The sequence below is a fragment of the Montipora foliosa genome, chromosome 5 (genome assembly GCF_036669935.1).
Source record: "Montipora foliosa isolate CH-2021 chromosome 5, ASM3666993v2, whole genome shotgun sequence".
Classification (NCBI taxonomy): Eukaryota; Metazoa; Cnidaria; class Anthozoa; order Scleractinia; family Acroporidae; genus Montipora; species Montipora foliosa.
The window spans coordinates 23,476,187-23,488,686 of record NC_090873.1 but is presented as its reverse complement, the minus strand read 5'-3'; the positions used below and the strand labels follow the sequence as shown (position 1 = coordinate 23,488,686).

The 12,500-nt window shown below is 40.6% G+C and overlaps 1 protein-coding gene across 2 annotated transcripts in view; it reads left to right on the top strand.

The window, feature by feature from the left end:
* Positions 1-12,500, top strand: part of LOC138003770 (uncharacterized) — a 58,154-nt gene that overhangs the window by 39,648 nt on the left and 6,006 nt on the right. For both annotated transcript variants that reach the window (XM_068849993.1, XM_068849994.1), the window contains 2 exons: positions 3,198-3,320; positions 11,289-11,417. In XM_068849993.1, the coding sequence (XP_068706094.1) occupies positions 3,198-3,320; positions 11,289-11,417 (252 nt within the window). The remainder of the gene's footprint in view (positions 1-3,197; positions 3,321-11,288; positions 11,418-12,500) is intronic.

Below are 12,500 nucleotides of genomic sequence, written 5' to 3'. Positions count from 1 at the left end.
GATTGCGTCCCAGCCCGTGGCTATAACTCGTTTTCCACTGCGCAAAAGTCTATTTTGTTTAATTTGAAGTGAAGACTACGATGAGAATGACGAATGGCGTCCACGCTGAAATGCATGTTGAAGTCGTCTTCGTCAAGTTGTAGGACATGCTGGCCTCCAATTTCATTTGCCATTGCTGAGACGTAATCTCCAAATACTTCCACTACATTTCTTTGGTCGCTAATTATGCTTCCGTTAATCCGTATGGAAATGTTTGTTGTGTCTCTACTTTTCGAACTTAGAAATGGGTGAAAGGTCTTAAAGAAATCTCTAGGCTTCATTTTTAACTAATAAACGAAGGGGGTAGTTTCTATAGAAACTGTGGTGCTGCGCCGGTGCGGAAGTAGTATACAAAAATTTAGTTTTGTCAACCGAGTTGATAATGTAAATTGACCACCGTACAGGGATTCTAAAGGCTGACGTTTTGAGCGTTACTCCTTCGTCAGAGCGAATCGAGGAATTATGGGTTGTGTGTTGTTTTTATTGTGGAGTAGGAGCTACGCTATTGATGGTAACATGGCAACGCGTAAAATTAATCCTCGCCCCATTCTTCTCGCCGGCTTCGCCGGCTCGCGTTTACAAGTGAGCCTGCTCGCAGGCTAGGTTTGCAATGTCTGCCATGGATTGATTTGCATAATTTTCCTCGCTCAAAAGTTCTTTCTTTTAATCAACCAGATCTTCTTCATCAGCGACGAATAAGTCGCTGAAATGTGGCAATTCACAAGAATTGTGAAGCTTGGGTGTTTTAGATAGAACTTTATGATTGCTGACGACATTTTAAGGCATTTTATGTGAAACCAGTAATAATTATTACATTCCGAACACAAAATTGCATTTTGATTATTCCGAACGCTCTTGCCGCAGTCTTTACAAGGATAATTAATCGGTTCAGGATTTAATTCCACATCGCCACATATCTTTAACATCAAAGGATTGAAGCTGCTACGTTGGTCAGTAGAATGCCAATAGTGTAAGAATGTCCACGACAACGAACTTTCCTTCTTGTGCTCGTAAGTCTTTTCAAACAAGTTCCGATTGCTAAATTCTCGCGAATATTTTAGATCTACGATGGAAAGTTTCTTTCTGGCATGCTTTGAACAGGCACAGTGGTTCTTCCATTGACTGGTGTGCATTTTAATGGTAAGCACCAAGGATAGAAGTAGAAAATTCTTTAAAACAACGGAGCTTGTTCGCGCGGGACTGAATGTCGCCATCTTGGTTGTCATAGGAATTTTAGACGTGGCTCGTGCAGTTCATGTATCAGCTGGTTTGAATCCAGGAGGCATATCACAATATAAGTAAAATACGATCGTCAGGGTGAGTGTAGTCTTTAGAAGGATTGTTTAGGATGACATTGACTGAGGTTTCGACAACCTGAGCGGAAGTCATCTTCAGAGTCTAAGTGATTTGTGAGTAACGTCAGAGTCATTTGTGTAAGGTCAGTGTGATTGGTGCGTTTCGATCCGTCTATATTGGTACGCACCAATCACCGTTTATTCTTCAAAGCCAATTACATCTGGGCTCAACTGACAGTCTACCAATAACATCACCAACAAGTTGACCAATGACATCTACGGCCAGAGCTTTTACAGTGTCTACTGACGCTACACAAATCACTTTGACCCTGAAGATGACTTCCGCTCAGGTTGTCGAAACGTCAGTCAATGTCATCTCAAACAGTCCTTTTCAGGACTACACTCACCCTGACGATCGTATTTTACTCAATTATGATGAATTATGCATATATTGTAAGAGGTATCTTTAAAAAATACGCATCATCATTTGCCCTTCTTTCTTTGTAGAGTATAGTTGCGTTTTCACATATTGACTTACAATCCTAACTAAGTAATTTAAATAAAAATCTGTATTTGAAACGAGAGTTTTCGTTGGCTGCAGTGATAATTTTGACGGGAAATACCTTTTCATTCGCAAAGCGAACGCTAGCAACACATATCAATCCCGAACTGTTGCTTCTTTCATTTTTATTTATGCGTGAGCATTTAAGCTTTAAAATTTTGCTGTCACGTCTCGGGTGGTCGAGCCAAAATGCTTACATGTTAAAACGTTGTCGTGCTTACCAGGGTTACCCTATCTGGCCACGCGAGACAACTCGCCTCCCTGAGTTGTCTCGCCCTACTCATGTAAACGGTTGATAGAACTTTTAAACAAATGACTGGAAAAATATCTCGCCCAGGGTAACTCGGGGCGTCGGTTATCTCGGGGACCCGAGACCATATAAACGGGGCCAAAAACAAAATCTCTCGCTATTGTTTAAACATCAAGGAGCAGAATGTCAAGGTAAAATCGCAGATAAAGCCGAATCATTCGTGTTATCAGATGCAAACAACGATTTTAAGACGCCAATAGGATATGCTTATATCTCCAAGAAAAATGGACTTTGAAAAGAGTCTAGCTTTACAGCAGCTACTCAACTATCATTTTGTAAAGAATTGTGTCGCTAAACTATTGTTAAGCGCTTTTGAAAACAATGTCAAATTTGCCGTTCGCTGCCTCTCTGTCATGCTCAACTTATTTCCCGATCGTCGCAGCGCTAATTCCACAATTTGGCTTCTTTGGATTTACGACCTGTTGCTTCCGAGTATATTCTAGAGGACTTAACACAACTGCAAACGTTATGGAGCCAGTGGAAGTGGGACGATCTAGTAATACATAAAACGTTTGCCAAATCCCTTACGAAGTACAACTAAAATGTCTTCTTTTAGACAAACCATTCTTCGGATGCATCCTCTGTACTCTTCCTTAAAAAAAAAAAGAAAGTATAAAAAAGTCATTGCAGACGAAGCAACGCTATCTGAATAACAGAGTCTTTAGAAATGATAGCCTGTTCAAGTCCTTCTAATTTGATCAGATATTCGGCGATTTTACCGGAACTATGATTTGCAACTCTGTAACCAATCGGAGCGAGGCCCAAAGAGCTCTATTGTTTTACGACCAATAAGAGAAGAGAGAGAAAAAAAAAAGAATTTGGCATTTTTACATGTAATCCGACAAGAAAATTTATCATGCTCTCCTTCCCCGAGAGGAAACGTAGGGAGGAAGGGTATGATTTTAGGCTACGCTGATAACGACAATGTTAACGTCATTTGCAGTCACTCAAGAACAAGAATTAAGACCGTGGCCCTGAATTGTTTTTCTAGATGTCGACGAGTGTTCATCGGGAAAACATAACTGTAGCACTAAAGCAGTGTGTACCAATACCGAGGGTTCATATAACTGCTCCTGCAAGGAAGGTTATACTGGAGACGGACGGAATTGTTCAGGTGAGCTGATGGATGTTAATCTCTTTTCAAAAAATTAAAGAAAGTAGCTGCACTGGAATTGTGCTCGAGTTAGATTATTTAAATTTTAATCATTGCTTTATTCCATTTCGGTGACAATGCATCGTTCTTGCATTCTTGTTGATATATGGGTTTCCTTATATAGTCACTAAAGCCCCATCTTCAGCCGACAGGCTTTTCGACTGTTTGATTCGCATTGCTTATCGTAGCGATCTGATTGGATGAATTTCAGCTTAGACAGGATTTTCATATATCAAAATTGTTCCGCGGCACGCAATGCCTGTAGAGTGAAAGTAGGCCTTTAAAGAAATCACCTGATTTTAACTGACTCCTTCTACGAGTCAAAACATGGTGTCAGAACATAAACGTCTGTTTTGAGCAATACGAACTTTTTCACGTATACAAAACGGTGTAATTGCTGTTCCTTTCCTCTGTTTGCAATTTCGAAGTGGTCCATGTGTTCAAAGTGTAAGAAGATGACGACACAACCCAGAAAGACCCTTGTGGAGTCGAGTGTGCAAATTATCGCGCTATATACACTTAGCACATGTACAGTACCACCTCCTGCTCCCCTTTATCATCAGCACGTTATTTCGCCTAGTTTTCCGCTGCCAAGTACGGCGACGTTGCTGGCAACCAGCGCGTCGTCAAACACCAATGGATTGATTACGGAATAGCAACAGGCCTCCATAAGCGAGAAGAATCGCTCCGTCTTGCGACTTTGAGATCTGCAATGGGTAAGGAATGTCTACAAATTCTACTCAACCTAAACCTCTCAGAGCAATATATGAATATGAAGAAGATAGATAAATGCTTGGAAGCCCCCCAGCAGAAATGTAGCATATTAAAACTAGATATTCAATTCATGTGTGTAACAAGGCGAAGAATCTGTTCAAAGTTACGTCACAAGATTGAGAAACTTGGCCGCGTTCTGCAAGTGCGAAATACTGACAGACGAGTTTATCAGGGCCAGGCTGGTGCTCCGCTTAAAGAGTCAAGTCGAGGAGAAAAATTCTGTAACGGGAAAAAAAATCTCTACGGAAAGTCATACAAATGTGTATGTTACAGGTAAATTTGAAATTCAGGTTGAAATGATTTCAACCTTGGTAAATTTAATTTTAAACTAGGTTGAAATTGAAAGTAGGAAACATCAACAAAAAGTCCATCAATTGTTAGCAAGTATGTGTATATTGGTAAGTAAGGCGGTGCTGGAAGTAAGGGGATGTGGTTAGCGTACGTTCATGAGTCTAAGCAAGTAAAATTCTTCTTCTTCTTCTTCTTCTTCTTCTTCCATGGTAGAATGTTGATCATGTTTCTTATCTGGGCTATTTTTTGTGTCTTTCCATGGTGGTATGCCAAAGACCAATTCAGAAGGAGTTTGTTTTGTTGCTTCATGTTCCCCAATGCTCTTTTCTAAGAAGCTTCCCCTAGTACTTGACACCAATGATTTGGACTATGTTTCTTTTCTTTTAAGATATTTCTGACGTTTTGCTTCACTGTTTGATTGTTACTATCCACCAAACCTTGAGTTGATGGTTTTCTAGGAGCTCCATGAAGTTGAGTGGTGCCCTTGTTCTTGCAGAATTGGGACATCAGAGAATTCTTAAATGCTCGTCCATTGTCAGTGTGTATTTTCTGAGGGAATCCAAATTACCGGCAGTATTGAGACAGGCATTCCAATACATCTCCGACTTGCTTTTTTTTTTCAATGGATAAAGCCATGAATATTTTGTGAAATGATCAATCATGTGGAGAATCCAATTGTGTTTGCGATGACGTGAACATGTACATGGTAAGTTTCTAAGGTCCATTAGGTCCATTTGCGAATGTGTTAGGAATCCTTTTGCTTGCATAGGGGCTATCACAGGCTGTTTTGCCTGCTGGTAATCGACTTTTGTTCTTCGTGCATTGAGCAGATTTACACAAAGAGTTGTTTTGCTTTTTGGGATACGGACTCGTAGTTTCGCTTGATATACTTGTCCATCTTGTCTCTTCCTTTGTGCGCAATATTCGAATGGGCTTGGCAAATAACTTGGTGTAGTTGACATTTTTGAGGAGATTTTTTTTCCGTTCTTGCATAATATTTTGCCATCCTCCAGTTTCCATTCATTTCTTTTGATAATTGCTACGTCTTGATATACTTGTCCATCTCGTCTCTTCCTTTGTGCGCAATATTCGAATGGGCTTGGCAAAGAACTTGGTGTAGTTCACATTTCTTAACCCTTTTCTTTCCCGTTCATGGATAATATTTTGCTACCCTCCAGTTTCCATCCTTTTCTTTTGATAATTGCTACGTCTTGACTTGTCAGATTTGTTCTGCCTTTGCTGTCTTCATTACCACTAACCACTTCACTGCATGGTTGTAAAAGTTGTCGTCAATAAAAAGAGTTATTTTGCTTCCTTTTCTCTTTTTGGAAGCTTTAACTTTACCCAATGTTTTGTAGAATATCTCTGAATCAACACAACCTGTGTTAGCCAGTTTACGAAACATACAGGGCCACTCATTGAGCAAGAGTAAACTTTTGCATAATTTACTGTGGCCGAGAAGAGTATGGACCCTCTAGCTCCAGGAGAAAATTATTTGCTATTAAAATTAAGGACGGCTGCTTATCCAAGTCCTGTGTGGTTTAGCGGTTAGTTACGGCGGAGGACTCGCTACTAAAAGATGCCAGAGGTTCCCGGTTCAAGTTCAAGGAAGGTTAAGAGGAATACGGACAGACAGAAAGAGAGTAAGAAAAGAAAAGAAGAGGGTAGAGAGGAGAGTGGGAGGAGGGAAAGGCGATTTTTTTGGTTTGTTTTCAAACCCCTAAAAAACCCTGCCTCTTTTTTTCAACCACACCCCATAAAGAAAATCCCTTTTAAAACAGTTGATAAATAACCTAGGTTAATTAAATTCACCTAGTTTTATTTTAACCAAGTTTGATTAAAATGGACCTGAATTTAATTTCAACCTGTAACATGTACGTCGAGTGAAATCGCGTCCCGCCAAATGAAGGCAATTCAAGGTGTAGAAGACAAGCAGACAAAAAAAAGTATGTAAGTAAGTAAGTAAGTAAGTAAGTAAGTAAATAAATAAGGCATTTAGCGAGAAGAAAACTACAAATAGAAATCGTCTAAGAAGACAGATGGAGGAAAAGCGCCCGACCCAGAATACAAAACCGGAAATTCCTTCCGTGTCAAAATGCAAATATTGTGGGCGCAAACAGTGTCATGTAGGGACAACAGAGTGTCTCGCGTTCAAGCAAACCTGCAGCAACTGCCAAAAAGGGGTTATTTCGCGTCATCAAAGAAGGTGAAGCAGTCCGATCAGCTCAGATGACAGTTGCTTGCGAGTGGTAACCGTGTCACTGGTAGAGACCAAAGCAAGACAGTGGTTTGCAGACAACAGTTTCTTCAAGTCAGCTGAAGAAGACTTTACGACGACTCTAGCATTAAGTTGGAATTTTTTGGTGGATCAACCTTGAAACCCTTAGGTGAATTTACCTACTAGTCCTGTACAGCGGCAAAATGCAGACTCTGAAGTTTTAAGTGATTTGACCCTCGTGTAAGCCCTTGATATCAACTGGGACTTACGACAAGCTACAACTCATCCAACTCAATATTTCTGCCCCTAAAAGTCTTCGCCAAATGAACGAGGGTCCACTTGAAACCTATCTCTCCAAGGAAGAACGTTTGAGCAAATATCCTGAAGTTTTCAGCCGGTGCCTGAACTAGGGCATATTGGAGAGGCAAAAATTGTGGTTGGCAAGAGGGTTACACCAGTCCAACAAACGGATATGAAGAAGAAGATCATGGAATTAGGTGAAGAAATTATTAGCAAAGCCGTTAAGCCCTGTTATCGAGTGGATTAGCAGTATAGTGCACGCGATAGTAGCCAAACGTCACAAGATTCGGATTTGCATGCTTAGATTCCAAAGATGTAGACCGGGCCATTCAGTGTCCCAAGTTCCAAGTGCTAACACTAGAAGACCTTTTACCTGAGCTCAGTACAGCTAGTCTAAGAATTCTCAGTTCTTTCTTTTGATGCAAAGGATGGAATTTATCTAGTTAGCCGCGATGAAGAGAGTAGCAGGTTAACTACTTTCTGGACACCCTTGGGAAGATACCGTTACCTAAGCTTAAGAATGCCCTTTGGCATACGCTTGGCCCCAGAAGTCTTCAAAAGCAGGTTACAAGAGAGCCTTGCAGACCTGCCAGGTGTAAAGGTCATCAGAGATGATATCTTTGTGGTTCGTTATTGTGAAACTGACGAAGAAGCCCTTCTGGATCACGATCATAATGTTGTTCGTTTACTGAAACGAGCCAAACAAGTCGAGAGTCAAGCAGCCGCAAGCAAAAGTTAAATTTTTTGGCTTGTTATTTTTACAGATGGAATGAAACCAGATCCATACAAAGTCACTGCCAACAAGAACGTGCGGATGCCTACATTTTAAGTACTTACCTCTCTTGGCTTTATAAGTTATCTCTCTACATTTCTTTCCAAGCTTTTAGATATGTCATCACCACTGAGAGAGTTCACAACTGACCAATCCAAGTTCACCTGGGCAAAGAAACATGATGGAGCTTTCTCTACAATTCAACACTTGCTTGTTCTAGATCATTCCCCAGTGCTTAAGTAAGAAGTCACCATTCAGACGGATGCTAGTGATAAAGGACTTGGAGCCGTGCTTCTTCAAGGTCGACAGCCAGTATCCTTCGCGCCAAGAACTCTCTCAGACAGACTGCCTGGCGATAGTTTTTGCTTGCAAAAGGTTCAACCAATATCTGGCGAGTAGAAAGAAGTTTTCAATAGAAACGGTTCAGGAGCCTTAAGAATAGATATTCAAGAGGTCACTGTTATCAGCTCCTTGCTGTCTCCAAAGGATATTTCTCAGACTTCGACGATTCAACCTTTCAGTCAGTTAGAAACTTGAATCTCAGATGTTCTTGAGCGACAATTTGTCTAGAGCAGCGCAGCATCAAACTCATAAGCCAGACTAATCATTTCAAGCATTCTCCTTGGAGGTAGAGAGCCTAGACCCATTGCAAGCCTTCGAGGTGGCACCAGAAAGACTGGAGCAGTTACAACGTTGCACAGGTCAAGATGACCCTTTGCAAACCTTAACAAGGACAATCCTGACATTATGGGCTATGCAGAAAGATCAAGCCCCAGTCAAGTTCCGAGAGTACTGGTCTTACCGTGATGGGCTTACCGTACACAACGGCGTTTTATTCAAAGGTTCAAGAGTAGTCATCCCTCAGATACTAAGATCTCAAGTGAAGTCCAGAATACATTCTACCCATTCAGGCGTTGACGCTTACCTTCGTAAAGCTAGAGACACTGTTTTCTGACAAGGCATAAATGCTAAAGTGTGTGACCAAATCAAACAATGTTCAATCTGAAATGAACTTCAAGTCAAGAATCAGAAGTGTTCAATGCAGCGCCATCACCTTACTGACCTCCCATGGAGTCGAGTCACTGCCGACCGAGAAAGCATGTTTTTTGAGTCAAATGAGTCAATGAGTCAATGAGACTCACAGTCAATATAGCAATAATTTGTTGATTAAGCCTAAGCCCTCGTTTCAGTGATTAGGCCTAAGCACTCTCTGAAATTTTAGCTTTCATTTTATGGTTTAATTAACTGCACTAACCCGTTGACTCATTCATTCATTGACTCATGACTCATTGACTCATTGACTCATAAATATTTAACACTCCTGCCGACCAATTCAAACTTTATGGCAAAGCGTACTTAGCGCTTGTAGACTTCTATTCAGGTTTCATCGAAGTGAAACAGTTGCAAAACATCAAATCCAGCTAGGTGATTGTATTTTTAAGGAACAATTCAGCAGATATGGCATAATTCCGGATACACTAGTAACGGACCATGGGCCGCAATTTACAAGTCACGAGTTTCATCAATTTTAACGTGACTGGGGATTTCTCCGTGTATCATCCTTTCGACATCATCACAAGGCAAATGGGAAAGTCGAGTCTGCAGTCAAAGTCGCCAAGTCCTTAATCAAGAAAGCATTCAAGGACAACAAAGATCCTTGGGTAGCCTTATTGGGACAAAGAAACACTAACCGAGTCTCTTGGAACAAGCCCAACTCAAAGGTTGATGTCTCGCAGCACCAGAACCCTACTACTCACAGCTACCAATTTACTGTACCCTAAGCTTCCAGGAAATTTTACGGAAAGCTGAATTTAAAGAAACAAAAAGCTAAGTGGTACCATGATCGCTCTTCCCCCAACCTACCAGAAATAGAAATAGGACAACAGAAAGACCAGCCCTGAAAAATGGGTTACTGTCTTGAGAAGTTGTCAGACAGATCCTATGTGGTGAAAACTAATTCAGAAAACCAAATCCTTCACAGAAACCGAGACTTCTTGAAGCAAGCTGAGAATCCAGCTACCTTTTGCAAGCCAGGTGAAGTCACTGAAAGTCAGCCTTCAAACCTTGGGAACAGCGCACAGACAACATTACCAGAACGAACCGGGGTAATAAGGCCACCCTCTAGGTTCAATGACTGTTACTTAGCTCCCAGTGTTATAAAAAAAAGGAATGAGACTCCAGTAGATTTGTGTTCAGCAGTTAACAGAGTCATTTACTATTAAGACAGTTGAATATTTCCGTTTTGTTTTTCGTTCCTTACTATAGCTTGCTTACTTCTTTTGTTTTGTTAGCATCTTTATCAGGCTAGTTCAGTTCTTAAAAAGCGGGAAAATGTTACAATATATAGCTCTTGCACTATTGTGGACACATACGTTTCCTTATATGGTCATTAAAGAGATAACTTCTTGTTAACTGGCCTACCGTATGTGTCAAAACAATATCAGACGAATTTGGTGCTGTACGGCTTAAGTAATAATCTTCCAAGGTGTCTTTCGGTTTAGAAGAAGTTTCGAATTGACTTATCTGTCATTACTCTGTTACAGCAGTCAGTTGATTTGTTGATTTTGTGTAGTTTGATCAATCACTTGCCCCTACTTGCTGTGGAACGTAAAGTATTTAAGCTACACAACTCAAAGCTTCGTTCCAAAAAATATTTATCAAGTATACATTATTAGTATTTTGAGTTACAACCAACAGAGATAAACTCTGAAAAACTGTCCAACCTCCGAATTGCTATCCATTCTTCAATTTTGCCTTTCCCTGCCTCCTTTCGTATCAGTTGTTTTATTCAAATCTTCGTTTAACGTGTCGAGTAAATACTTTTATGTTTCGTTTGATTTGTGTAAGAGTTCTCGTACCACAGCCGTTTGGAAGCTAGTCAATCTTAACAATCAACTGATTAGTATACTGCAAGAAATTATTTTAAACTGGAACAACCAACTCATTCAGTGCTAGGAAGGCAGGTTGAACTTATCGGAAGGAAAAACTACGTTTTTCTAGCCGGTAAGGATTACGCGCACTTCCCCAAACGCTCAAAGTAAATTAATTAAAATTGAACAAAGAATTTGCTCAACCTTTCGATGACTAGTTCGGATGCTTTACTACTGTACTAGGTGGTAAGTTTGACTCCTGCAAAGGAACACTCGGGTTTTTTCCGTGTATCTCCAAGTCACCATTTCAAAATATCATCTCGTTATTTCATCTTCCGAGACAAACAATTTCCATCGTAGTCATTTATTTCAGTAGCGAGAATGCACCGTTTCGACATTTTCATATCGAGCTCCTGTCGAGAAGCGTGTACTCGATGATTTTTGGATTGCATGGTTTTTCCATCGAAGTCAGACTCTCAAAGACTAACAAGTCCTTCATAGTTAATAATTACACTTGGAGTGGGCAACGTCTTGACAAGGAAATAAATCATTTTGTGTTTTTTTTCGTTTTCTTTTTTTAATTAACATTTTAAAAAACACGGCAGACTGCGAAAATGCAGAGATTTAAATACATGTAGTATGTCAATAGCACGCTGATGCTTATGTTTTTCTCCAGTAACAACCTATTTTTACTCCAACATCAGGAACAAAGTCTTGCAAGCACATCCGGGATATGAATGTCTCCAATTGGAAAGAGGACGGGTATTACTGGATCGACCCGGCCAGTAATGGAACATATCTGAAAGTTTTCTGTGATATGACTACTGACGAAGGTAACGGATAAGAAAAATCTTGCCACTATTAACTATACTTTAAGTACAGAACTACCCTACTGCTAAGGAACCGAAACTCTATCTCAAATGAGTGATAACTTTTTTGGCACCTGCCTTCCCTTACTCTCGCCCAGTCCACTAAGACCCATATATCTAATCAGCCCTGCCTTAAGGCGACCACCAAAACTGTCGTCGGACGCTTAAGGGAGGCAAGAGTCTACAAGAAGTCAGGCCACATGCAGTATATCTTTTAGCTTCTTTTGTAACTGCTTAAGGTGCAAAAGTAGCTGTTATGATCTTTGCAACTTTTAGTTCATTCTATTCGACAATTCAAATACAAGAAACTTCATATGTTCTCAAAAAATGTTTGTTAATGACCTTTGCCTGCTTGCAGGCGGTAGATGTTGTTGTTGTCCCGAAACATATGTCATTAGACACCATATTGCGGGTGTATTTCATAATTAATAAGTGAAGTTAGTGTAGTCCTGAAGTCCTGAGGACTAATGAATGAGTTGCCGGTCCCCAGGCCCCTTCGTTTTTCCCCTATATTTGCAAAGACTTCTGGGATCGCCAAGGGCCAAACAAACCAGTCGATTGCGCTGCTCGAGTTAAAATACGCGACTACAAAACGTCCAATAAAAGGTATTTGTAGGATTTCAAGAAATATAAATCGTTTGAGTTTAAGAAGTAGTCATAGGTGGTGGCGATCACCGTGCAGTGAGTGTATGGATGCGACAATGACCGTCGATATTCAGATCAAACTAGTACTGTCTTGAAATTTTAATCTTATCGAACCAACAAAGAAATGACAGCTTGGGAGAAACAACTTCAAAGAACAAACTTCAAGGCCAACAAGAGCACTAAAATTTACTCTAATCGTTTTGCCGGTGGATACTGTTTTAATACTTGCGAGAAGCCCATTTTGTATATGAAAGGTTATCGAGACCAGGGAAATGAAGTGAAGGCTGGAGAAAACCCCGGGGGGGGGGGGGGTACTCGATATATCCCTGGGTGGGGAGGTGCGGCGCGGCCCCTCATACCCTGACCCTGTTTAAGACAAATATCGCTGATTTTCCTACTCAT